The following is a 27494-nucleotide window of genomic DNA, read 5'->3' on the forward strand; positions in this document are numbered from 1 at the left end:
GAGGGGCCAAGGTTGGCTGACCTTGGCTGCAGGGCTTGCCTGGGTCCAAATCCAAGCTCACCACAAACCAGCTTCCTTGGCTTCCAGCCTCAGCCTGGGCAAAAAGGCTGTATGGGAACATCTCACTCATCCAAGAGCACAGGCAGTTGTGTCACCATAACACCTGCACCACTACAGCCTCCCTTAGGCTGCAACCATACAGGCTTAAAATTAATAATGTAAAAAAATAAAGGAAGAAATTAATTTAAAGAGCTCCTGATTATGCTAGCTAATGTGCTTCCTATCCAGAAAAAGATTATATATAAAAGTTACAAAGAATGTTTGCAAACATTATAGTTAATGTGCACATCTTATCAACATACATTGATTTTATACACATCCTTTAATTTAAATAGCTTTGATTTTCTGTCTGGAAGACAAAAGAGAACATTAATGGCCATCGCTTACTGAATTTACAGAGTTGTGCATTAGCTCCTCTAAAATGATCTTGTGTTTGTTATGCTTTACACATTAATATTTAAAAGAATATTACAAATGCTGGTAACCTGAGTCATGTAGACATTATAGAAATAAATTGCATATTTGATATTAATTTACCCTGTTACTTCCTATCATCCTCCATAAGATAGTACACCTCTTGCAAAGATACCAATAGCAATCTCTGTGTGCCAGTTTATTACCTGTAGAGATATCATTATTCCCCTGTGACAGCAAAGTCAAATTCAAGGCATTTTTCATAAACTAGGAAAAATTACCTTTCCAGTGACATATGACACAACCTTCAACTACTAAATGAATCCAAGAAAAATTCTCTTGCGGGAAAAGACCTTGCATATGATTTGTCAGCCTTAAAAATATTTCTTGAGGAAGTTAATTTGGAGAGACCTTACAACTGAGCACTGTTTTCTATTTATATTTAATCTGTACTCTGCTATGATGCATTTCAGAACCAAAACTATGGAATGAAATTTTGCTTTGCTAAATTTCAGCTGTACAAAGACAGTTAGGCCTTGTGGTGAAATCTGAGACCTTATTGGCAATCTCACATAAAAACTGTATTTATAAATGTCATGTCAGGATTTTCAGTACTGAGGTGTTCCAAGAGATAGATGCTGTGATGAGTAGCCTGAGGAATGGAGACTAAAACTGAGGCAAGATGTCTGGGGATTGACAAGGGAGTTAAAGTAGAATGAAGTGGTTGAAGCAAAAAGCATCAGTTTTGGAGAGGAGGGGAGGACAGAAGGATATTCATAAAAGAACACATTCTTTCCAAACTCTCACACAGATTTAACCTTTTTGCTATTGCTAAAGATGTTTCTGTAAAGCTGATTGGCACCTGGGCTCCCTAGTGCTGGTTCATAGGCAGGATGATAACCCAGAGATGCTACTGCACCCCACAGTTACTGAGATGGGGTAGGTACACTGTGCCTGCCCAAAGCCCAAGGAAGGGTTAATGGCTTAATTACCTCCCCTAGCTTAGATCAAGCTGAGGATCTGAACCAGCTGCTGTAAGAGACAGCTGCCTGGGCATTATGGAGCAGCAAATGGTGAAGCTGCAGGCTGCCCTGGAGGCTTCAGAGATACAGGCTGACAGGAGTGGTAGAAAAAGCTATGTGGAGAGAAAAACTGCCAAGCAGGGAGATAGGAAGATGCAACAGAAAGAGGAGAGGTAGGGAAAGGTGATCTGCTATTGCTTGCTCTAAAGCTGTCAGGAAAGAGCATCTCTGGACGTCCTGCCTGAATGGCCTAGGGTGTTTGAAGTTAAAGCAAGGGCTCATAACTGAGTTTGCAAGCCCTTTTACAGGGTCACAGGGTGGTGCTCTTATGATTGGGTAGGGTGGCATGGAATGGGGATGCTTGTCTTTGCTGCAAGCCTGTAGAGCAGGCATCTGCTGTCTTGGTGGAGATTCAGCTGTACAATACAGCTCAGTGCTGTGCAGAGACCCTGAGGCTACCTCTGACAGCAGCACGGTGTGACAACTTTGTCGTGCTTGCTCTTGCACAGGTGATCTTGCTGGAAAACATGTTGGAGCAGTCTGAACAGCACAGTGTTTAAAGCAGCTAAACCTCTTAACCCCAGCTGGATCACAGCTCTTCCAGGTGATGCTGTGCTATATAGATAGAGTAAAAATATTGCAAAAGCAAGGCTCTGGGGTTTGCTGAAATAGGGTGACACTACTAGTCTTCTCTATCCTGCAGACTTTTAAGGAAAATTAAGTTTGCCGTCTGCATATTCATATAATCTTAGAATTGGAATTTCCTGGGGTCTGAAGAACTTACACTTCAAATAAAACCATGGGAAATTACTTATGTACGTAACTTTTCATAAGCAAATTTAGCAGCTTTTTTAGGAAGGGAGCTACATGAAAATTGTCTCAGGAGGGGGGCAGGCTAGAAGGCCACATCCCTGCAAAACTGGGGTATGTATTCTGTCACTGTCTGACTCGAACCTGGCTATATGTGAGCACAGCTGCCAGTGAGAAGGTCAGAGTGCACCCAGCTGGGGCTGAAGGGCATCATGCTTGGTGTGTTTGGCAGGAGACTGACCTGGCAGAAGCATAGCTTGTGATGTATGCCTGTTCTTTCTGATAAAGCAGAAGCTAGAAACCCCTCATAAGAAATGGAACTCAGTTCTATTAAGTACTTCCTGAAAATTACACAAGGACTTACGATGTTGCAGTCCTGGGTATCCCACTACTTTTTCTTTAGACTACTTGTTTTGTGCCATTACTCTCACTCCCACCATTTAAATACTTTTTCAGAATGCCAGGATTTCAAGCCTGTAACCCCCCCCCCCCCAAACATATATTCATATCTCATTTTTAAGCATGGAGCCATTTCTCAGTACAGTAAGTGCAATGTTCCAACAGGCAGGTTGCCAGTCTGTCTCCTAGTGCTGGTAATTATGTAGAAGCACCTGGTAACTCATAGTCTGGGGTTTGGGGAGGAAAAATGGGGAAAAAGTGATAAGAACTCGTGCATGGTGGAGTCATGCAGAGATGGCTCTCTCTGTAGCTGTATCCTCTTCAACTGCTGAAATGTGAGCACAGGGTGAAAGCTCTCTCCCTTGCTGTGTGCCATTCTTTGCTCAACCTCATTGTAACTCCTTTCTTTCCTCCTGTCTTCTCAGTAGAGAAGCATTTTCCCATTGGTGTTTTGCAGTGGGTGGCTGTTCAACTCACAGAGAATTTTGGAACATGATCAGCTATTCCAGATGTTGCTATTTCAGTGTTTCCATGGGGTGCAGCATCTAGGCACCATACAGTCATCAATAGCTCTTTTCCTCAAAAGCTTTTCCAGTGTTTGGAGGGATGAAGATAGCAAAGAGGCTATAGAAAAAGGTTGTGGCTGTATTCAGAAGTCAGCTGCTGAGTTTTCTCCAGTCTGGGCTAGAGAACCATCCTTTCTATTGCTTGACCTGAATTTACTGTGTTTGAATTTATGTAAGGCTCAGAGAAACTGCTGGACACCCACCTACTTGTTGGTAGGGGAGTTTACTGGGCTTTTCATGCTTGGGAAGTTTCCTTGAACTTCAATGCTTGCTGTGGCATATGCTTCTGTGAACATCCTTAGTCTCTCTCCATCTAAGAAATAGCTATATCTGATCATGGGAAACTACATTTTCTTCTGTGTTATATTTTTTGTCATTTGTTCTGATCATGTGTTTTAAGGATGATACCTAATTTCAGTAAAACCCAAGGCTACTATTTAAAATAACCCCTCTCCTTACCAGAAAGATTACCTGATATGTGACTGCTTGATTAAATTGAAGAGATTTTCAGGGAGGAATTATTTTTCTTTATAAGCTGTATTTTAGTAAGAAAGAATGCAAAGGAGCTGGCTAGATAAAAACCAGAATCTGCAAGCTTCAAGTGCTTTTAATGCAGAACAAAATGAGGGCCTATAATGTACAAAAAATTATTTTTCTTGTAGCTTCCAAAACTGTCAGCATTGGGAAAAGTAACAAAAAGGATAAATGAAAGTAACAAAAAGGGCTCTTTAAAAATTAGGAGCACCAGAACTATTCTCCCTGCTCCTTTCAAGAAGACAGACTGACCATAATTTCACTGTCCACAGTTGTCCAAGTAATGAATGAGGAGAGTTTGAGCTGTTCTGTAAGATGAGAGGACAGCTAAGTCACTAGTGTTGTATTAAACAATGCCTATTGTGACCACACTCCAGCTAAGTTTTCATCTGAATGTCCTTTGCAGTACATATCCCCTGACACTTTTAATTTTTATAAATACTTTTTAATTTCTGTGTTTTATCAGCAGAATGAAAAGCTGGTGTGTGCAAATCCATCCTGAATTTAGGCAAGTATGCTATGATGCTGTATCTGATCATTCATCTTCTCCAAAAGTGGAATTAGTGGGAGTTTACAATTATCTAGCTTTACTTCTCTTGAAAAGGTGTTGCAAAATTAATGTCACTAAGATACAAAACCATTTTTCTTGTGGCAAAAATCACACAAGTCAGAGTTTGCCACTTACATTTTCCAGGGTAAGTTTGATGATTATCCTTTAAATGAACATTGATTTTTTTTCTGTAGATCCCATTATTTTCAATACAGAGAGATTGTTCTGTCTTCTTGCATACCTATTATAAATGAATAGCAAACATTTTCACCATAAATTATTGCTTTTTTTATTAAAGAAATAGATGGCCTAAACTCTTAAACCAAACCTCCCCCTTCCCTATGATGTGATGAATGCCAGATCCAGACTATTCTTAGTGCAGGAGATATTTCTGTGCTTTTATAACTGGCTGACCCACAAGGTGGCACTAAAGAGAAAAGTGACAACTTGGCTAATAAAAAGTGAAAACCAAAGGCAAAATACCATATGCTGAATCAATATTATTTTAATTTGGAGCATAGTTCCTTTATTGTCAGTTAAATTTTATTTTCTGAAAAACCTTAAAGCTATACAGCAGCAAGGATGGTTCATTGCCCCCATCCCACATCAAAAGTTAAGTTTTTAAAAGAATGAGCAAGACAGAGGCTGTCTGCTTATCACAGCTCCAGAATCTTAAGGTGATTGTGATCAAAATGTAGTTTAATTAATTTTCTTCTCTAGGGAATAAGGAATTCAAATGAACTACAACCTGAAAACTTTTGAGTCATTAGTCATATTGGTAAGAGGTATGATATCAGGAATTGTGTATTGCCTGCAATGTAAATGCATTTTCTTCTGGAATGTTCTGATTGTTTAATTTTTGTGGCTTTGTTGTTAAGTGCTCTGGTCTTACCTCATAAGCAAATTATTTGAAGAATTGGGTTCTGTGATCAGGAATTATGTACCAACAGGGGTTAAATCTTGCCACTTTGATGATGAAAATGAATCCGCACCAAGACCATCTTATTAGTAAAACTCTTTTTGAGATCCAAGTTTTACGTGAGTAGTTAGATTAACACTTTTCTAACAAGAAAGTAGGAGCCATGACTGCTGTAGACTACTCTGTAAAATGCTGACGTGAAGCTTACAAAATAATGAAAAAGTTGTATCTGAGTCAATTTTAGACCTTTAAAACCAGACTAGTTATAATATTTTGAATTTTCCTGAGATGCATGTCTATGGTATCAGCACTATTATGGGCGATAGGGGGCAGGAGTTTACTTGCAGAAACAAACTCAAAATAGTACTAATGCATTAAGAAGAAAATCCTTAAACTATTATGAAATACTTTTCTCTGAATTGAGCAGAGTTACAGAATACCTGGTAGTGGGCTCTGGGGCCCATCAAATGATCAGATATATTGGTAATGTATTTTGATCCTTAATGAAATTGCAACTTTACAACCACCCTGGAAATCAGGAGTCACCTATGTGTAGTTTGAAAGGCTTGAATCTAGAATTATTACTAAGTAGGATATTTTAAAGTATTTTAAATGTTGGTTAAATTATCAGTGCTGCTGCTGCTGCATTTAGAATAGTTTTATCACTACAAGTAGTTACTTATTTTGTTTTTGGTTTCATTTTTTAAAAATCAATAGCTGGTATTCTACATTCAAAGACCTTGTTTGATTCACTCACATTATTCATTTTGTGAGAGAATTGAATCATCTAATCCTCAGGATCCCAGTAAAATCAAACCCAGAATAATTTTGGCTAAAAAGAGCAAACAATCTTGCCCAGTCACTGAACTCATCTTCCCTTTCATAATTTGTGTCCCCTGTTTATGACTCTTCTGCACTTGCTCCATTTTAAAGGCCAACCAAAAGAAAGTCATGTTCTGGAAGATACCAAAGTGCTTTCTTGGAATGAATTATAAAATCACAGCAACCATAAACACACTGACTTTTTTCCTTGCAGTCCTTATTCAGAGAAAGTTTGTGATCAATCAGCATTTAGACTGAGGGATCTCACAGTGCTTCTGTTTGTAGATGCTGGTGATTGTTCTAGCAGATCATTCTTCCTGAAGGACTACTGTGGGCTGATCTTCCTCAGCTGTAAAATTTTGGCCACATTTCTGAAAATATTGCCTATTTTATGCTTATGCTGGACATTTGGCAAATCAAAAATCTCTAAGGTATTTAGATTGTGAAGATCAAGGGAGGTGATCATTGAAGGCTGAGGTGAGCATCAGTGCACATATCCTTTCTCAGGGAGCTCATAGCAGGATACGAAAGATTATAGTGGAGCTGACAAAATACATTCATATTCTCATATAATGTCTACTAGACACAAATATGGGGCCTGAGGCAGGCGATGGTAAAGCACAAGTATTCTTGCATAAAGTGGGACTATCTAGATAAGCTGAATTAGGAGACCCACAAGGAAATATCCCTATTTTTGCCTTGTAAAATGGAAATGGGACATAGAAAGAAACAAAAGAGCATATTATGTTTATAATTACTGTAATGTTACAAAATGTCTTGAAATCCAATTCCAGAAGCGTGAATATTTATTGTAGAGTTTAAAGGATGAAGAGATTATCCACAGATGTTTTTAAAAATGGGGATTAGTCTAAATTTTAATGGAAGTAAACACTTGCCTTGCCCACTACAATGTTCCTTGTATTTTTAATGAAAAAGGTTCAGTAGATAAGACACAATCTAGACATGTAAATCTTGGTTCTTAACACAATCTGGAGTTTCCACAGATAATTCTTCTTGTCCCCCTGAGACTAACTTCTTACTACTAATTGATTCCAATTAGCCAGTTTTAAGTGTAATTATTCAGTGAAAGAAACAAACACTATTATATCTATGCTCTACATTCCACTACTAAAACCATGGCATTATTGAACTTGTGGAATTGAAATGGTTCATGCTTGGAAAAAAGGTATCTTCAAGAAGCTGTGTTTAAAAACACTGAGGAAAAAAACCCTTATAGATAAGTTGGAATATACTTTAACTAAAACTTGCTGGTGGAGAATGAGGACACTTATTTTCCTTCTTAAATTACTGCTGTAATGAAGAAAAAGAAATGGAAGGAAGAAAAAGAAAAATCAGTTGCTGATTAGATGTGGATAAATATGAAAACAGAACATCTGGGGAAAAGAATACATTTCATACACCCAAATTGAAAATTTAAAATATTTAGGTCTCATATGAAAGTAGATACTCTATTCCTAAAACTTGAGAAAGAAAATGCTGACTTTTGAAAAATGAAAAAGTATTATGACTTTGTAGGGTAGTACTGAGTAGTTTAAAAGGACTGGAATATAAAGGCAGTAAATTCCCCAACAAAGGGTGGCGATGGTGTGATTTCAAGGCACAAGGTGAATGGAAAGCAGCAGGTGGTCACTGCGGCCTGGTGGTGCCCAGACAATGCTCTATTGATGCCTCCTCTGAGGTTCCTTCCAACTCCAGAGATGACAGGAAAGCAAGAGGTGATAATAAGAGAAAAAAGGAGGGGAAGAGAAGGATTGAGATTACTACAGAGCCTCTGTCCTGTGGCAAACTTCTATCTTCTCACTCCATAGGACCTTGCCCACAGCACCAAGCCCCTTCCTCATGCATCTACTCCTTTAAAAAAAGGAAACGTAAAACTTGTCCATGATAAAGCCATACCTAGACATCTGGACATCTCTAGCTATAAACTAAACATAAATAGCGCTTACTGTCAATGAACTCAAGTAAGAAAGGTCATTTATACAGATGACATGAGGGTGAAGGAGCAAAAAACAATGGAAAACATGTTCCTTTTCTTGGGATGTTTAAGCCAGCACAAATCACCATGTGTCAGCTTGTTTTACAATCCAGTGTTTTCACTTTTAATTAGAAAGTCTTTCCCTTAGCATTTTTCTTAGCAGCAATTTTTAAACTAAACAGAAGGTGTATTCCCCAGTGCCATATGTTAAACCTGACATGTTACTGAAAATGTCTTTTGGAAAAAACAAAGCAAAACAAAACCAACTAAAAACCCACTAAATATAGGACCACTGTCCCACTCCACTCTCTTTGGCCTACTTGTAAGCCTCAAGAGCACACAGCTATCCCATTAGGCAGTATCAATTCTTTGAGGAATTAGTTATAACTGAAAAGTCAGTGGATGATAGACTGATAATTTCCTCTTTTTCTTCACTGGAAACCTATGTGGCTGGAAACAGTCATCCCCCACTTGGTCTTTGTAAGTAACAGCTAGACAGAAGCTGTGTCTGTGGGGAGTCAGTAGTTCATAACACTCTGAGAGGTCACCTTGTTGATGTTTTTTGGCCAATATATTAGTAGGGTATGAAGTGTAGTCCATTTTAGAACTTAAACAGGAGGGATTAAGACCTATGGGTCTTGACTTGACTTTAAAGTATGCAAGGAGAATCCAGCTATGACCAGAGAAATGCCTGACTGAGGCTGAAAGGGTCAGTGGAGCACTGACTGATAGGGGCTGCTGCAGTCTTTTTTCCCCTGTAATTTTTCCCAATATAAATTGTTGATTTTGCGCTTTGCATAGAAGGACATTTTCTGAACCTCCTTTTTTTTCTTTTTTTTTTTTTTTTTTTTTGTGAGTAGTGTCAGTATGATAAAGTCTGTCTGTAAACTTCTGCTATATACAGATAAATGAAGGATGGATCACTTGGATTAAAAAGCAGCCATATTTAGGCAGACTCAGAAAAATATAATGTGCCAATCTTTGGGTTGGATGAACTGTACCCAGCTGCATGATATACAATGAAGTTACTCATTTATAGTGCTTTTCTTCCAAGACTGTAAAGCACCAGTGTGAATACTGAGAGGTGTTGTGTGCAATCTTAATGTAACATAAACTACAGCTTTATGTGGGTCCCTCATCAGCTCTTTGGGAGCCATGCTATAAGCTGGTATAGAATTGGAAATTGTGTTATCTGAAGTTTATCCATGTTTCTTCTTATACTTGTCTAGGTAGGGCCATCTCCATAGAAATTGAGTTAAGGTGAGACCTTCTCTTTTATTTTGTATGAATACCTGAAAACCCAGGCTATAAGCTCATAAAATGAGATTGCATACAAGATGTTGATGGCCTAGGGGAAGTTTTGAACAACAGGAAGTCAATATCAGGACTTTGCTGGAAAAAATGAACTATGATCTGGTATATTTTCAAACAGCCTTTGCAGAAAGGCCAAAGGAGTTGCAAGCTTCAGAGGCAAAATCCATGAAATCCATGTCTATGTTTATAACCATGGACAGATGAAAAAACAAGAATTTTTCCCAGATGTACACACAAGTTTTTTTGGGAGCTGCATGCCTTTGTATTTTCTTCAGCAAAATGGCTATATGTAACAGTCTGTACACTAAACTACTTGCAGAGAGTAGCATTTGAGAACAAATTACCAAGTTAATACCTTCTTTGACCTGTATCTGGTCAAGCTATATTTTAGAAACCTGTCATTACTAATATGAAGAAGAGGTTAATCTGGTAATATGAAGTTTCAGAATGATGGATGAGTTAAGGCTCATGAGCTATTTAACACAATACCTAGCTGCACCTTCTTATTGTAAGTCTCCAGACTGACAAGCCCAAAGAGGAGGGGTCGCAAGCCTCTCAATACTTTGCTTCTGCAATGATGAAATTTGGAGGGGAATCTAGACAGCCTTAATTCCCACCACTCATGCCTTGTGCCAGTTTTTGGAGTGCTATTCCAACCTGGCTTAAAAGGAATCAGCCTCATGGCTCCTCATAAGGATGCAACTTAAACCTTTTACATACCCTCTCTCATACTGACCCTACAATTTATAGCCTATTATTGTTGAAGCTAAATCACACGACTGACTCCCTTGGCAGGGCTTGGAAGATTTCAGCCTGGAGAGTTATGTATTTGTTATCTGTACATCAAGATGGCCAGAATCACGCTCCTGCGTTCTCATACACACACACACACTTGTATCTTCCTCTCTAAAAGTGGCAAATCTGGTTTGCCCAACTACTCACCGCTTTTCTGAAAAGGCTTCACAAAAACCTTAACCTGTGAAACTTGTAACTATTGAACTGTATTTAATTAAAATTATTAAAAGTCAGAAATGTTTATAAATAGGGCATAATGTACTACTTCATTCCAGGTTACTTCTACTCTTGATTACATCTTTGCCTGAACATGTCCCTGCACCGCTGACAAGAACAAACATAACTGAAAGTGCAGTTCAGAGAGTGACAGAGGAAAACACTGCCTATTTTACTAATGCCTGATGCTGACAGCCTGTACACAAAATCTTAAAAGCACTCAGGCACTTCCTTTTGTGCCCACTTTTAAAGGGTTTAATGAAACATATAGAAACTGACATTTTAAACCTGTAGCTTTGGATGTTATTTTGCCATGTCAGTTTCTTTTTTTTTTTCCAAATCACACAGCAATAGTTTTCTACCTTTCTGCTTCGAACTTCAGTCAACAAATAATGAAGGCTCTTTTCAGATAATAAAATGTTTCTGTTCTTTGACCTGTTCTAACAGGTGGGCAGCCAAATATCACCACAGGAAATACAGGGCAACACTCATTATTGAGCAAAATCTTAGTCCTCCTAGGACATACAAACACAATGAGAAAGTGTATCAACATACCTCTAATTAAAATTTGTTAAGATTAAAAACCTTTTTTAGACTGTGCTGCAAGATAAAAATAAAGGCTAATTTCTTTCCAGAGACAGTAGACCTAATACAATCCTTCTATAGGAATATATAAGGAAGCTAGCAAACTCCTTATACTGAAACTGGTAATCCTTAATCTGGTTTAAGTGTCAATAAATGATCATTTGTATTCTGCAACAGTATGCAAAGTGATGTAACACTTCTTGAAGATGTCGAAGATTCAGGACAAAGAAAGATTAGGCATTTCCTCTTGAAGTAAAATGGCTAATATATCACATTTAATGAAACTCTTCAGATTTGCTTTGCTTATGAAAGAAGTGCAGGACTTTATTTTTTGTTCTTTTCTCTTCACTATGGAAAGTAAGGCATTTATCCTGTGAATTGTTATGTATGCATTTAACTTGATGTACAGCATATATTCCCATAGATTCCACAGGACTGAATGCCAAAGATAGACACATCTGTGACTGCTTACAAGATTGGAGCTGAAGAGCTTCAAAAGTGAAAATGAACAGAGATAGTTTTTGAAGTATGCAAGCAAAATAAGGGGAACAGAGATGCTCTCAGACATCGATCTAGATCCTTGCTGTATATATTAATTCTGTGTGTTTGCAGATCCTATGTACAAAAGTTTGGGTGCAATTGGAAAAAGTAGGCTGATTCGGCTTTCCACACAGGGACTCACTCCTAGGGGTACTCAAGCCAAGTGTTGCTGTATTATCGCAGGCAGCATTTAACACATCTTTAAATCCTTCCAGCTGAGGAGCGGGGGTTCAGCACTGACAACAAGGAGAGCAAGAGACAAAGTCCTTGGGCCGCGGAGTTACGGCAGGGGGATTTCTGAAAGTACCAGCCAACGCTTACGGCACGATTTTTTCCCGGGCATATTAATCCTATCGATTTAAGTAGGAGTATTTATCCTTTTCTGAGCTCCATCCTCACGTTAGTATGACAGCACTATTGTCGTTCAAACACGTAGTCGGCGGCTCTTTATTAAGTCTCTATAAATATGGCACAGTAAGGGCATTCAATATTTATGTGGAGAGCACACGCATTCGTGTGTAACCCCGGGCACTCCTGCGGCTCGGAGGCTTTGCAGCCTCCCCACTCCCGGCGCAGCCTGGCCCTCGCCCTGCGCCCGCCCCGGCCGGGGCTCCCTCCGCCGCCTCAGCGACCTCCGTCGGAGCCGCCGCGTGTGACACACCGGAGAAAAGCCTCCCTCGTCCCCGCGTCGCCCCCGCCTCCCGCCCCCGCCCGCTCCCCCGGGGCGCCGCCGTCACCGCCGGCAGCCGGAGCAGCCGCTGAAGCCGAGGGGCGGCGGGGCTTGCCCGCCTCTCCCCCCTTCCCATCCTTTCCCTTCCCTTCCCTCGCCTCTCCCCGGTGCCTATATATAGCCGCCTCTGCTCGAGCCAGCCGGGAGATTGCTCTGTACCTGCAGGAGACGGGAAAGAGAAAATAAGAGAAGCGACTCTCAGGAGCCTGACCCGCTATCAGGAAGAGGAGGACGGGCCCGGCCCGCGCCGCTGTCCGGTGCCACCGCCCCCGGTGCCGGGCGAGCCCCGCTGGGACGGGCCGACCTGCGCGGCGGCGCCCCGGGGGCGCGCATGGCTCGGGCGCTGCCGGGGCCGGGCGAGGAGCCCGACCCTGGCCTCGGCGGCTCGGGACGCGGGGGAAAGAGAGCTCCCTGCGGACGGCGGCGCTAGCGGGGGGCCGGGGCGGCAGAGCCCTCCCCCCTGGCGCCGAGGTGCGCTCGGCGGCATGTGCTGAAGTGCCCCGCAGAAGCCGCACAAGTTGCCTGCGCGCCGTGGCCCGGCGGCCGGACGGCGGGGAGCGCCCGCCGCCTCTAGCCTGACCCGACCCGACCTCGTCCTCGTCCCGTTCCCCTCCCTGAGGGCTGCTCCAACGCGGGGCTCCCGGCGGACAGGGTGATGCGGCTCGTTGGGAAGTGAGAGACCGTGCGTCCCACGCGGGCCGAGGGCCCCCTGCCTCGGAGTCTCCCATGCTGTCGGGGCCCCCTCGGGTGGCGGCGGCCCCGCGGGAGGCGGGGGCGGCGCTGCCGTGATGGCCCTGGAGGAGAAGCGTGAGAAGCGCCCGCCCGTCACCCCCATGATGATCGAGGAGGAGGCCGCCTTGCGGAACGGCAGCCGGGGGCTGCCGCCGGGACCTTGGGCCGAAGCGGCGGGGCCAAGACCCCGCACCACGGAGCGGCACATCGCCGTGCACAAGCGCCTGGTGCTGGGCTTCGCTGTCTCCATCCTAGCGCTGCTGGCAGTGACCATGATTGCCGTGCTGCTCAGCGTCCGCTTCGAGGAGTGCGGCGCCGCCGCCGACGGTCCGCCGCGGGCCGGCGGCAACGGGAGCCTTTCGGGGGTAGCCCGGCAGCCGCACGGTGCGGGGCAACCCCCCGGCCGGCCGGAGGAGGATGCGCGGGGCGGGGAAGCGGCGGAGGAAGAGGAGGAGGAGGAGGAGGAGGAGTGGCAGCGGCGGCGGGAGCTGCCGCCCTGGGCCCGGCCGCGGCTGCCGCGGCACCTGCGGCCGCTGCACTACAACCTGATGCTGACCGCCTTCATGGAGAACTTCACCTTCAGCGGGGAGGTGAACGTGCAGCTGGAGGTGCGTAACGCCAGCCGCTACATCGTGCTGCACGCCCACCGCATGCACATCGAGGCGGTCCGCGTGGCCGAGGACAAACTGGCTGGCGGAGTGAGGGTGGCCCGCACCTTCTTCTACCCCCAGACCCAGGTGTTCGTCGTGGTCCTCAACCGCAGCCTGGAGGTGCAGAGAAGTTACAACCTTAAGATCATCTACAACGCCCTCATCGAGAACGAGCTGCTGGGCTTTTTCCGCAGCTCCTACGTCCTCCACGGCGAGCGAAGGTAGCGGACGGGCCGCGTCGCCTCAAACCCAACTCTGTCCGAAGTTGGCGGCCCCCGCGCCAACTTCGGCTAGGGCGGCGCTAGGACCCGGCGGCCGCGGCGCCGCCAGGCGGGTGATGCCGCTGGCTCCGCGCTGCTCGGCCCCGGTGGTCCCGCCGAAGGGTGCGGGGCTCGGCCGGCTGCCCGGGAGGGGGCTACGGCCGCCAAGGCCGGCCGGCTGCTGAGCGCAGGCCAGGCCTCGCATTCCCCCGTCACCTCTGTCAGGTCATCTCCGTAGGGCTCGGCTGTCAGAGCAGAGATGCGGGCGTTCTCGGGGACCGCGAGCCCTGGCCCGCTCCAAGCCACCGGCCGGTGTCGTGAGCCAGCCGTGAGAGCGGCTGGAGGGCGGCCGAGGCTGCGGGACTGCGCGGGGGCGGGCGGAGCTGCCGCGGGGCGGTGCGGGCTGGGCCGTGCGGAGGCCGGGCCGGGGTTAGCCGGGGCCGCCGCCGGTGAGCGGAGCGCTCCGCCTGCGCCCTGCACGCCCCGCCTGCGCGGGCAGGGCTGCGGGGAGCGGCCGCCGGGTCGGGAGATGGCCCGGCGCAGCTTGGGGACGGACGGTGGCAAGGAGCAAACTTGCGAGGGTGCCGCCAGTGAGGCAGAACGTCCGCTAGGTCCTTGTCAAGGCAGAGGCTCCGGGTCTGTTTCACACAAAGACACTGTGTTCGGCTGCCGTGTGCCCTGGTATGACGGAGCCTCGTCAGGTTACAAATAGCAGCGTGTAGGGCAGCGAGACTTCTGTTTTGCTTTTATTCTGTTTGGTAAAGCAAAAAACGTGGTGGGATGAGTTTTCACATATGCTGAATGCGTTTACAGTACAGCTGGGTCGCGGCAGATTTACACCCTGTGACCCGACAAACCTGCTTCATTTGCGGGCAGAGCAAGATTCCGTCTTGATCTGTATTTACTTACGTAGTTAAAGCCCCTTGGGTTCCTGTCTGGGCCCTTGTTCTGGTGGGCAGGGTTATTGTGGAGGGCCCCGTTCAGTTACAGAGGCTTTCTTTATAAAGAAGGTGTTTTCTCACCACATTGAGGCTTTGTAATGGAAAAGAAAGGCAAGGATGGACTTCTTGATAGTTCTGGCATGGTTTATAATTTTAGAATTGGATTCTTTTTAAGCTGTCCTTTCTTGAAATATCTGTGCAGTGACAGGTTTTCTTTTCCTGAATCTTAGTGTTTTCGATTGTGGAAACAATTTAAATGAAACAAAGATTTTATAGTTGGTAGAACCGGGCAAAAATATTAAGACATGAAAAGCATCCTCACCAACTCAATTAAGTCAAAAGCCTTTTTATTAAAACATATTTTCATTACTATGATTACTGACAATTTTCAAAAGCCTGATATTAGAACCTCAAGCGGGATCGAAATTAAGTTTTTGCAATTTGTCATCAGAGTGAAATAAAAAGGAAATTTGAAAAAGCACAGTTGTAAGAAAAGATGCGGATAAAATGCCTTTTGTCACAGTTGACTGAATGGTTGGGGTAATAGGGAGTTCTTACAGACCTGTATTGAAATGGGCAAATGAGAAAACAAAATACTGTTAACAGCAGGGGGTATAATTCACTTTACAAATCTGAGAAGTTATTTAAGCAGTTATTATTCTCGTGTACTTTGACTTTGTGTAGGAATAATTGAACTGTCAAATAGGTGTGGCAGTGACATTTCTCCAGAGCTACTGTACTACGCTTCAATACTGATCCCCTAGTTGAGATTTAGAAACCATCACCAACAAAAAAAAGGTCTGTTCACTGCTTCAGTCATCAGGATAGTTTAAGACACAGAGTGGAAGGTGATGGTAAAATGTTTTTCGCAGTGCTCCGTGTGTAAGTTTTCAGATATAAATTACTTTGTTTTTAATACACTTAAGTATAGTCATGGGCAAATTACTTACCTTATGTAAGGTAGCATTGCTATATTGAAATCAGTGGCATGTTTTTCCTTTACACCAGCTCACTTATATTTCCTTCAGTAAAATATTTTTATAACTGTAGTCATTGCTTGGTTGTAGTTTAAGGTGTTAAATAGAAAAAGTGTTTTTCCTTTTCATCTGTCAGAGGCTTAATAACTCACTATAGTATAAAGTGAATAATACCCATTCTAAACCAGGGAACTTTTTTGATCAGAGAGTGCTCTTACAGTAACAATTTGCATTCCGATTAATAACCCATTTTTTAATATGATACATATAACTGTTTTTAGTCCTCAAACACAGACACCTTCTGTTATGATAGACAGAGAGACTTGTATGCTCTGGGAGACCTTGCTGTTCCAGCAGGGCTTTGATTTTTTGACAACTTTATATTCAAATAAAGTACATCAGCCTCATTGGAGTAGTACTTGCTGTAAAAGGGTCCAAACCATCATTTTTCACTTTTGTTGTACATGAGGAGCAAATAACTCTGCTGGGAGGCATCACAAACATATTAATGCCTTCACTTTATGATTTTTTTCCCCAAAAGTTAGTTTCTCTGGCCTTCACAGGTGAATGTTGTAAATCAGCCTGAAAGGTAAAAGCTATGTTCAAGTGTTTATTTTTGGACTGAAATCTTTCTTACTGTACTTGAAATGTAAAATGCAAGTGATATGCTACAAATTTACTTTGCATTATGTGCTAGAATTTACTGACAATAATCAACAGCAATATAATGCAGAGCTACAGGAGGAGTATGCAGGCATAATATAAATGAACATCAAAGTTTGGAAGTGAAAAGGAAAAAAAATTCTTATATCATGCAGAGAAAACAAAGACGTGTTCTTTAATCTTCTAACAACTAAGATATCAAAATAGGTTATTGAGGAAACACATCTTCCTTTAATAGACAAGATAGAGTTAAAACACCTGCAAGTTACTGCCATGGGTATTCTGAGGAGACAGACTGTGAGCCCATCATGCCCTCAAGTACAACCTTTTGTGGTGGTATTTTTGGGAACAGGAGGTAAAAGTGTTGGTACCCAGAGAGCTGTGTAAAGGGAAGGATGAAATACTCAAACTGCCCTTCACTTTTGCCATGCTGTAGAAGTCTGCTTGTTTTACTTGAACACAGAGTGAAAGAGGTAAACAATGTTTTAGGTTTAGCTTGTTTGTTTTCTTTAAATGGTTAGGGGTTTTTTTTAAAGCAGTTTTAAGATTTTGTTTGTTTTGCTTTTTTGGCACAACAAGCAAATCGATGTTTGATAGTAATGCACATGTTGTAGATATCACTGTTATTGGTAGTTGGTGTATTTTTAGCATGAAATATTGACTGCTCTGTGTTTGCCCAGTTATGTCTATGTGGATATATCTGTCTCTCTGAAAACACAGAAGATGAAGAGTTTACCAGGGTTTATTATTAGCCTGATGAAGGGATTGTTTCAGTGGCCTAATATGTACTAAAGATGACTGATAAGATCTCTGAGAAGTGGGGTGAAGATGTGGAGAGAGGGCACGGGAAAGCTTCCTTATTTAGAGGGTATCACAGTATGATCAATATTTCCTAAGTACGCATTTACGTGTGTGTCGGAGCTCATTAGAATTGTTAATTGCAGAGGAAAGTTCATCATTCTTGCTTTGTTAATAACAGGCCAGTACAGTTTTCCATGCTCACTTGAAGCCTCTGTTGATGTCTGTAGCTGTTTAGAGTGTGCCTAGAATGCAGAATCAGGTCCACTTGAAATACTTTGCATATAAATTAAGTTGCTTTGCTTCATTTAATTGGCTGATTTGGCTTTGTTGCAGTAGTACAAATCCATTGATATGGGAGTTTTTTGGATTAACACTGAGATATCTGGCACTAACTTTTTACTTTAGATTTAGCAATCTTATCCAAAATGCTGGTTTTAATAATCCATGTTTTTTCATGAGGCAAGAAAAATGTGAATACCTTCAATAATTGTTAGCCAAAAAAGGCTTTTTATTTTAAAAAGAAGACCAATGGTAACTGCTTCAGTGGTGGAAAATTTTTTCAAGTTTTAAAAAAGTTATCCTTATTGAAAACATATATCTAGTTCTATCAGGCACTCTATCAAGAAAAAGGTGTAATGTTTCAATAAAATTATTTCTTCATTGCCTCCAAAATATGTGTAAAATCCAAAAAGTTTTAAAAAAAGTTAATGATACTTTTTTTTTCCCTATGGCGTACCTATGTTTTTGTTTTATCAATGTTAGAGTATCATATTGCAGATTAATAGTTATATACTGATTAATAATAGGTATCACCATTTTCATTACATCAAAGCTATTCACCCATCTTTTTCCCTCAGAGGAATAACAGCTGAATAACAGCCAGCCTCTAAAATCTTGATAAATGTTTGCCTGGTATCTAAAATTGCGCAGTTATTTCCACAGATGAAACCTTGGAAGGTGAGACATGAATCAAAAAGCCTACATGCATGCTACCTTCACATTTACATGGTTGGCCCATGGTAATTTTCTTATTCTACATGCCCCCAGAAAATACTCTTACCAAACTCCATATTTCAACCTTTTAAGTTTAGCTTATTTTTTCTACAAAAAGATCATGGGTTTTTTCCAAATGTGTAAATACATGTCTCCATTCAGAAGGCTTCCTATTCTGTATCTGGATCAAAATTTATTTAGTTAAAAAAAAAAAAAGGTACAGGTTTTATTGTCAAGCTAAAGCCTTCCCATTCTTTCCATTCATGCTTAATAAATACCTTTACCTCCTTCAAAGATCTTTCCAAAATTTGGCCCATTAACTGAGAACATGGATTTGCTCTCTATAAAGTACACCAGGGGAAAAAAAAACCACGTGTAGAAGAATGGTGAAATACTTTATGCGGGTTTAATAATTTGCTTTCATTTGTGATTCTGCTAAGCTCACAGAATGGTTTTTTTGGAGGTGCACAGACATGGCAGTGATATGTAGTACTGTGTCCCAGGCCTACATGCAGCTGGTAGAGAAGTAATCAGCTGTGGAAAACAATGACCCTGCTGAGTGCGCTGTGTGACCGTAAGTTCTCATGCCCAGAGAAAGGTAAAGCGCCCTGTCAGTGTCTCAGGGCAGAGTGAATTCCCTGAAGGCTCTTAAATCCTGGTTTGAACTGAGTGTGCTTGTTTTGCATTGTGTAGCCAACAGTGGCTTGCTTTTTTCCCCACATATTGATGAACAATACTGCGAGAACCTGAAGTTTGATGCAAGGTGAGGGTTGATTTCTTTAGTGTTAGTGTGGTGTCTGTAAATTTATAGGAAATTTGTAGACCATTAATTTGTATCTATTGCATTGCAGTAGATGTAGTAAGAAAATGATCAAGCAGTGTTCAAACACTATATATTTTGTGTATTACAGTTGTAATTATTTCCTCCTTTAAACCACAATGGTCAAGCAGTGTCTTATTTGGTATGTCTGTGATCAAGCGCTAGGCACAATTAATAATCAATTTTTATTTTTGTTTTCTGCTTTTCTAGGTTTCTTGGTGTTACACAGTTTTCTCCTACTCATGCCAGAAAAGCCTTTCCTTGCTTTGACGAGCCCATCTACAAGGCCACATTCAAAATCAGCATCAGACATCAAGCTACTTACTTATCTTTGTCCAACATGCCAGTTGAAACTTCTGTTTTTGAAGAAGATGGATGGGTTACAGATCACTTTTCACAGACCCCTCTCATGTCCACCTATTACCTGGCTTGGGCAGTGTGCAATTTTACATACCGGGAAACTGTCACCAAGAGTGGAGTAGTTGTAAGTATTTCTAACATACCAAAAACATTTCATTACTTTGAAAACCCTAAAGGCATTGTACCAGCAAATATTTAAAATATATTCTTGATTAATATTTTAAAAATTTGCTTGTCTGTTTAATGATTATGTGTATTGTTTGGGACTTTCCTGGAGGTTTGTCTAACATTTTTAGTTTGTCTTGTGCCTTTTGTACATGGTTAGCTTAGTAGGTGTGGTTATCTGATGAAGTTTTAAACTTTTAAATATGCTGTTAAACTACACTTTGTTTTTTTTTTTTTGGGAAGTTTTTTCTTGTTTTTCCTGTAGCCTTTTCATTACCAGCGTTCATGAGATTATTAAAGTGGCAATACTGGTAAGGTTTCCAGTCTCCTTCCTTTGCTACTGACGTGTCCCTTGGTGTGCTGTATAGTAGCTCAGAAGGCTGATATAGTAATTTCTCTCTTAGATCTTTTGCCCAGGAACAGGACTTTGCAACCTATCTGCTTCCTGAGGCTGATGGAAGTCCTAAGTTTCTGAAGGTGTTTTTTGCAACTATGGCATGATTCCAGGAGTTATGCCTTGAAAAAAAAGAAACAAACAAGAGAGAAAATCCTTTATTTGTTTATGTCAGTTTTGGTTTTGTGTACAAATATCAAGCTCAGAACTGTATAACAAACCAAAACATACATGAGAAATGCTGTCAGCTCAATAGAATATTTTACAGCACTGTCATCTTGATTTTCAGGTGAACATACAGAGAAAGCCTTCCTATTTAGTTGCTGTGAATAACAAAACAGAGCCAGTTCTGGAAGTAGAGGGCCAGACAACAGTTTGAGCTGTGAGCCTGGGCAAAGGAGTGTTCACCTTATACTCCAGCAAATGCTGTATGATTTTGTGCTGTAGCCTGGGGGCTTGAGGAAGGGCTGCAGACTGTTCATATCAGGAAATATCTCCTTAGACACTTTGAGCCAGCCTGCGCATTGTGCTGCAATGGAGGGAGCTGATTGATCCACCTTCCCTGAGCCAAAGGTGTTCTTGGCCTTCCTTGTGCCAGCCATCAGCTCTGTACAGCCATATGATCTGGCTGAAAACTGACCTGAAAAATAACCAGAAATGTGGTGAGTTTTCAGCCAAAACAGTTCACTGATCTGGCTTTTTGTTCTGCTGTCAGAGTCCTAGCATGGATTTGAGGCTGTGCTGATGGAAGGCAGACCCGGGAAGCACTGGCATTTAGGCTCATTTAGGCTGTTCTGAAGGGATCAACAAATAAGTCTTATTTTTGTTATTGGAACAGTTGAGTAGGACACTGGAGGCCTTTCTTCAGCCCTTTTCTGCCATAACCAGCAGACTGTGACAGTACTCTGTGGCACCACACAAGGAGGAAGTATGACTAGGAAGTGGTTCTCCTGAGGTGCTTTAACCTATAATGATATGGGAACTGCTCAGACTTAAGTAATCGTCATAGGATCATAGAACAGTTTGGGTTGGAAAGGGCCATAAAGACCATCTAGTTCTGAACCCCTGTGCCACAGGCAAGCACACCTTCCACTAGACCAGGTTACTCAAAAACCACATCCAACCTGGCCTTGAGCACTTCCAGGGATGGGTCATCCATAGCTTTTCTGAGCAACCTGTTCCAGTATCTCACCACCCTCAGAGTAAGGAATTTCTTCATAACACCTAATCTGAACCTGCCCCCTTTTGTTTTGAAACTGTTACTCCTCATCTTATCACCACTATTGGCATAACCAGATATTGAAAGGTTGGGGATGGAACTTAGGACCATCAATTTGAAGCATGCAACCTACTTCCTCCATAACTCATTTTATTGTAGTATTGTTTAGAGCTCATATCCTGTAGACTTTTGCTGCTTGAATATATTTGATGCCTTGAAAACAGAGGCACACTTGTCTTGTAAAACAACAGATAGCTTTCTGCTGTTCTTGTGTTTTTTTTTTCAAAACTGCTTTCAAGACTTTCGATTTACCTGGAATCTGAACAGAAAATCCAAGTATTCTTTTGTTAGGAATTATTGATTACTAGGGCCTTGTAGTTATGCTTGAGTCTATTGGTTCAGCACATGTAGGAGATACACATGTATATCCGACCAGCTTGTACCACTGGACAGAGCTTTGCCAACAATTATGAAAATTATTAAGCTAATCTTCGTGAAAACTTTGAGACCAAAATCCTACATAAATTGAGATAGTCTGTTACCCTGTAAAATTACTTGGTTAGTCTAGAGTTTTAGCTCTTGTTTTTTTATAAAGCCCTTATCACAGAGCTATAATAACGCCCAGGAATACTGAAGTAGTTTGCACTGGGTTATTGGTTAAATATATCTTGCTGTTTTTCAGTTCCATTTGGGATCTGATCATCTTTTATCATGGTTCAGTTTTGTTGAAAGAGTGTGTTTTAAGGTATGAACTCATGGCAAGTACTTCAGTTCAGAGCTGCATTCTTTCAGATGAATTGCTGAGGTAATCCATCTTTTTGAGTCTTTTATATTGCAATGCCAGGAGTTCATGGATGCTACTGAGTGAATTTGAAATCATTGGAATCCTTGTACATGGAATTTCAAATTTCTTCGTTTCCTTCAAAGCCATTTTTTACTAAAATACTAAAACTCATATCTATGGCAGTTAAGTTAAATGTATAATTAAAGTAAATTTGCTTATAAAAATGAATGGATTTTCATGAAAATTACCCAAACGTTCAGCATAAGCATCTTGATAGGCTCTTTCTTGTCTTGGTTAATCTTCATTTTAGTTAATGCAGTGTGTATTATATTTGTTAGTAGACACTTAAAAGACCACAGCTTGCATATACTTATGCTTTTCTTTTGGCAGTTCTGTGAACCTCATTGTAGTTCACAAAACATTTTGGGGGGAGTGGGCTGTCCTTTCAAATTTTGGCAGCATGCTAATGATTATAATATCACTTCTTTTCCAGCTGAGCAGTATTAATAAAATACTGTGGTCAAAGGAAGATAAACTCTGAGGAATAGAACTAGCTGTGAGATGAAAAGCAGATTTTTTGGTCAAACTTACTTAAATCTTGACTTTTCATTTTTTCTCAAAGAATGTGACTGACCTCCAAATTAGTTTAAACTTAAGCATGGCATTAAATACAAGTCAAGTTTTAAATAGAAACTGCCTTTTGGAAAGCTTAGGTAGCCAATCAGAATACTTATGTGGCTATAGCATATATAATTCTTGCATGAAGATGTTTTGTATTTCATTAAAATTATTTGGAAAAAGGGAATTAAGACAAGCAGCTATTTTGAGGAGCATCTTATAGTGGATGTGAATCGCTATCACAAGCATAACTCTGAAGTCCCTGTGGGTTTGATCCATATCCCTTCCAGATTAAGTAATTTAAAAGCAGACCTGATTTTTTATATGTATTACAGGTATATAATATGTTGTTCAGATTCAGCTGGGATTACAGATCACAGCAACTGCCTTTGTCTTCAGGCAGGGACTTTATTCCTGTGTAAAGGACAGTGGTGCAGTCATCTGTGCTGCTACGGACTAAGGGAGCAGTGTAGTTCTATGAGGGTGATGCCTGAGGTAATGTTGTTTTGAGGGAGAGGAGGGGGGCCCTTGCAAGCAGGCTTAGCTGATCAGTGTATGGCTCTAGCAGTTGTACCAGCTGCAGTTGGGGAAAATCATGGGATCTGTATACTGTCATCTTTGCACAGTACAATAATCCAGCAAACTCCACTTACCTCCACATGCTTGCTGTCTTATTTTGCATTTCCTAATCATGCATCATAAGTTCTTTGTTAAAGAACTTATTCTTAAAAGCAAAATATTGCTGGTTGGATTGTATTCCTTCTGTCACATAATCTCTGTGTTTCTTTCCTTCATTGGTGTCTTTATTTGTGCTTTCAATCCACCAGGCCTTTTCCAACTATTGTTGCTTTATTTTTTCCCCTGCTTGGATTAGTGGTTCTGTTCTCTAAACCCTCTGTTTCTCATTCCTTTGTCAGGTGAACATGGAAAACTCGCTATTTTCTGCATGGCTTTTCAGTGTCTCATAAGTTAATTCATTTTTCCTCCTGTAAATTCTTTCTGTTTTTGAATTAGTGGAAGGAGGGAGCACACAGTGTATCAGTGGAGATGAATGTATGGCTGGCAAAGATGTTTCTGGGAGATTCATCTTCTCCTATTCTTCCTTTTTCCTGTGGATGGGATGTGGAGATAGGTATAGAAATAAAATGCCAACTGGCAACACTAAAGTATTTCTTTTGTCTGGGGGAGTATCTGCTCAGAACAGAAAAAGAAAGTGTATGGAAAGAAGTGAAGTCAGGAGCAATTGTGGATGCAGGGTTAAAGAGACAAGTGCAGACAGTACCAGAGCAGATGGGATGAGCAGCTGTGAAAGAAAGTGGCTATCTAGCTGGGTGGTGGTGAGTGGGAGGAGAAATGCTGAGGGAAGACAGTACCCAAAGAAGAATTTTGCGTGGTTTCACTTTTCCTACCCCTGCTTCTATTCCAAAGTGGTGGCAGCACATTTTGCAGGGCTGGCCGTGTCTGCCTGACCACAGCTGGTTCAGCTGCTCAGGGTAGGACCTCCACTGACTGAACCCATGCACGTTCCTTTCTAAAGAGACCTTTATGACCAGATATGTCTTGGTTTCAGCTGTATTAAGTGTTACTGTAGTGCCATCAGCGCTGAGTACTGTGTCATGATACAAAGACCTTAAGGCTAAGAAAGCTCTTACTATTAGAATTACACCAGAATAAAGTCAACCTTTATTGCACTGCTTTTGTTTTGATATTGCTTTATCTAAGATGTAATTAATGTTTACAAGCTGTACAGTACATTTAAGTCTTACCCTGGCTAATGAGGAGGAGCTCTAATAATCTGGCTAAAGGAAAGTAAGATAAAGAAAATAAGCGTTTCTGTTGTGCTTTCTGCCTTGCAGAGAGCCTGTATAGAAGTCCTGGCATTGAATTCCCTCAGACATGTGCCTGGGGGGGCTCACTCAGTTTGGCTTAATACAACTAAGAAAGACCTAGTGATCTCAAGAATGTGATCTGTGTAGTAATAATTGCTTGATCTGCAAAAGTGAAAAATTATTTTTTTTCAGGAAGAGCTAGTGAATAGAGTCACATAAGCAGATTTAGGTCAGGATCAGTACATGTCCAGCAGCTCATGTTCATTTAGTTCCAGCATGGGACCATGGTTTTATTCATGTCCTTAAGACAAGATGACTGGATATAGTACAGTGCTTCCAGCTGGACAGCTGTGTTGGGCATTCCCTTACCTGAAGTGTGGTGATCAGTCTGAGGAGACTAAAGAGCTGACTTGCAGTAATAGTCTAAGAAAAAGAAAAAAACCTGATGTTGATCAGCAGAATAACTTTTTCCCAGTGAGTTTTGTCATTTGCTAGTCACTAGAAAAAACTGAAAATATCAGTCTTGTTTAAAATAACTATGCACTTACTATGCAATTCGGTTAGTAGCTTTTATAAAATTATTTTGTATTTGAAAAATGTATTAATACTTTTGTCTAATAGCAAGAATGACCTCAAGACCAGACAATTTCTGTCAGCTGATGACTAGCTGGGTTAAAGGCCTGAGGCTCTTCCTTAGGCCCTCTCTTCAGCTGATGGTAGTAACTGCCAGCAAAGTCTCTTCATCAGTTATTATTTATTCATCAGTATTAAAGCAATTATATGTGAGATAATTCTTTGTGGGTGACCATATTGGTTACGGCAGAATGGTAATGCTATCAAAAGTAGTACTTGTCTTCAATTAAAATTTTCTTCCTCTGCAGCCTGAATTTAAGTCCAGCTCCAGAGTTGTGCTCTACTTTTGAAGCCCCGCAAAGTAACTTTTGTTAGCCCATCACTTACCACTGGGAGGCCACACGTTTATCTGATAAACAGGTAACAGCTAACACAGGAAGCACCAGGCATAATTCTGAAGCCTGGTACAATGCAGACTTGTAATATTTAATCCTTATATGTCCATGAATCTTACAATGATGCACATTCGTTTTTGCTTTTTCCCACTGATGTCCCACACTTGCCATCTTCAGAACAGCTTTCATCAGTTAAAAATAAAATGCATGTTGGAAAGAGTGTATTGGAAATTATGCAATTAAGTTGAGCTAAAAAAGCACACATGGATATAGATAGGTGTGTTTGTGCTTTCTTTGCTAGTGTTTCTCTGTAGTAACAATAGGCTGATTCTGCAAGTATCTTTTACTCAGTTCAGTGCTTACTAGTGTGAATTACTTTAAGTGGGAAGCTGTATTATAATGCAATAGGAATCCAAAGAAATTGTAGCTTTTTCAGATTCACTGCATCAGTATGTATTTACCCATTCTATTTCAGATTTGTATATTGAAAATAACTTCTAGTTTATTAATTTTTAAATACTGTAGCTACAAAACATGATACAAACAAACAAAAGCCTATGTGATCAGCATCCATGCTAAACTGAATATGCCAGGGAATTTGTTAAAAACATAAATTGCAAACTTGCAATCCATTGTTATTGATTTCTGGTTGAATTTGCAAGTCGAATGCACTAGGAAAACACTGTACATTTATTGTGCTTACTCCTGTAAAAATTTCTCTCTGTCAGCACTTGTAGTACATGCTGTGTTTAAATGTGATATTTGTTTTACTAATGTCAATGCCCAGGTGCACTCTGCAAATAATGCTATTAAATTGAAAAACTTGAGTTTGGAAGCATTGTTTTATTTTGGTTTAGGCTAGGAAGATCACCTGTCAGTATCTGAGGGCAGTGGTGTACTTCGTATATAGTAGCAAGAAGACTGTTGAAAAGCACAAATCAGTTTCTTAATTTGTGGCTATTTTGTAGGTTTATGGCTTGCTTGCAATTACAGTGAAGAGGGAGAGGCAGCACATGATTCCTGGCCTGATGGTTGTCAGAGCAGCTTCCTAATTGTAGTTCTGTACATTCAAGAGCAGTTCAGCCTGTAGCACTTCATCTGGGGTCTCTGCTGGCTAAGGAAGGAAAAGAAAGGTCTGAGACAGTATTTCCCACTCCTTCCCTGCCATTTGCCCAGAGGAGAGTAGAGTGAAGTGCATGCAGTTCCTCCTACTTCCCACATTACAAACAAGGAAAGGAGGGAGATGTAAGAGAAGACTTCCCTTTCATGTGCTAATGAACATATGCTTAGTAGTATGTGCTGTGACAATGCAACTCATAGCCAAGACTGAGCACTCAAGCTGCACTCTGCTTTCTGTACTATGTTGTTTCATGTCTCCTTATGCTTCTTATGTTGTGCTGTCATATTTTATTTCATTAACTTATTCGTCTGTCCTTAGAATCAGCATGAATACTGCTCTCTGACACCCAAAGAAGTAGCACAAGTCTTAGTGTCTTTCTGTAAGAGTCATACTCTTGCTATAAAAGCAAAAGTGATGTGCCAAATAATCTGTAGGAGGTATCTCACGCCAGAACAACATAAAGGTGAACACATTCCTGCACCAGCCTGAACATCTGTCAGTCAAGCCAGTGCTTTCCTGTGTGCCTACTGTAGTAACTGTGCTCTAGCAGTGAAAATGGATTATAGACTTAGCTGACATCTAGTTGAGTGACAGATACAGTATTCATTGATGGAGGAGAGGGATGTGTGCTTATATTTATTTATAGACCAGTGTCTCCTCCAGGGTTTAGGTAAATTTAAATTGTATTTTTCTTACAGGAATGAGAAACTTAGCCTGTTTGTTCCCAGTTTTTATAGCCAATGGTGAGAAAGTAACCTCTTATTTTGGAAATTCATGCCTGTTGCTGGTCCAAGCCTCCTTTTTGAGGACAGACAGTCTGATGTCTGTAATGTTCACCTTTTAGGCTTGCCTTGACCTATTGTTTTTGTGTCGGAAAACCTGCACAAATGCCACCTTATTTTTTGCCTTTGTCCCAGTATTTTTTGCT

At 41.4% G+C, this 27494-nt stretch overlaps 1 protein-coding gene across 1 annotated transcript in view; it reads left to right on the forward strand.

The window, feature by feature from the left end:
* Positions 1-13060: 13060 nt before the first annotated feature.
* TRHDE (thyrotropin releasing hormone degrading enzyme) overlaps positions 13061-27494 on the forward strand; it is a 209891-nt gene continuing 195457 nt past the window's right edge. Inside the window, exons 1-2 of the mRNA XM_059472905.1 lie at positions 13061-13875; positions 19320-19593. Coding sequence (XP_059328888.1) covers positions 13061-13875; positions 19320-19593 — 1089 coding nt within the window. The remainder of the gene's footprint in view (positions 13876-19319; positions 19594-27494) is intronic.

The sequence above is a fragment of the Ammospiza nelsoni genome, chromosome 5 (genome assembly GCF_027579445.1).
Source record: "Ammospiza nelsoni isolate bAmmNel1 chromosome 5, bAmmNel1.pri, whole genome shotgun sequence".
Lineage (NCBI taxonomy): Eukaryota > Metazoa > Chordata > Aves > Passeriformes > Passerellidae > Ammospiza > Ammospiza nelsoni.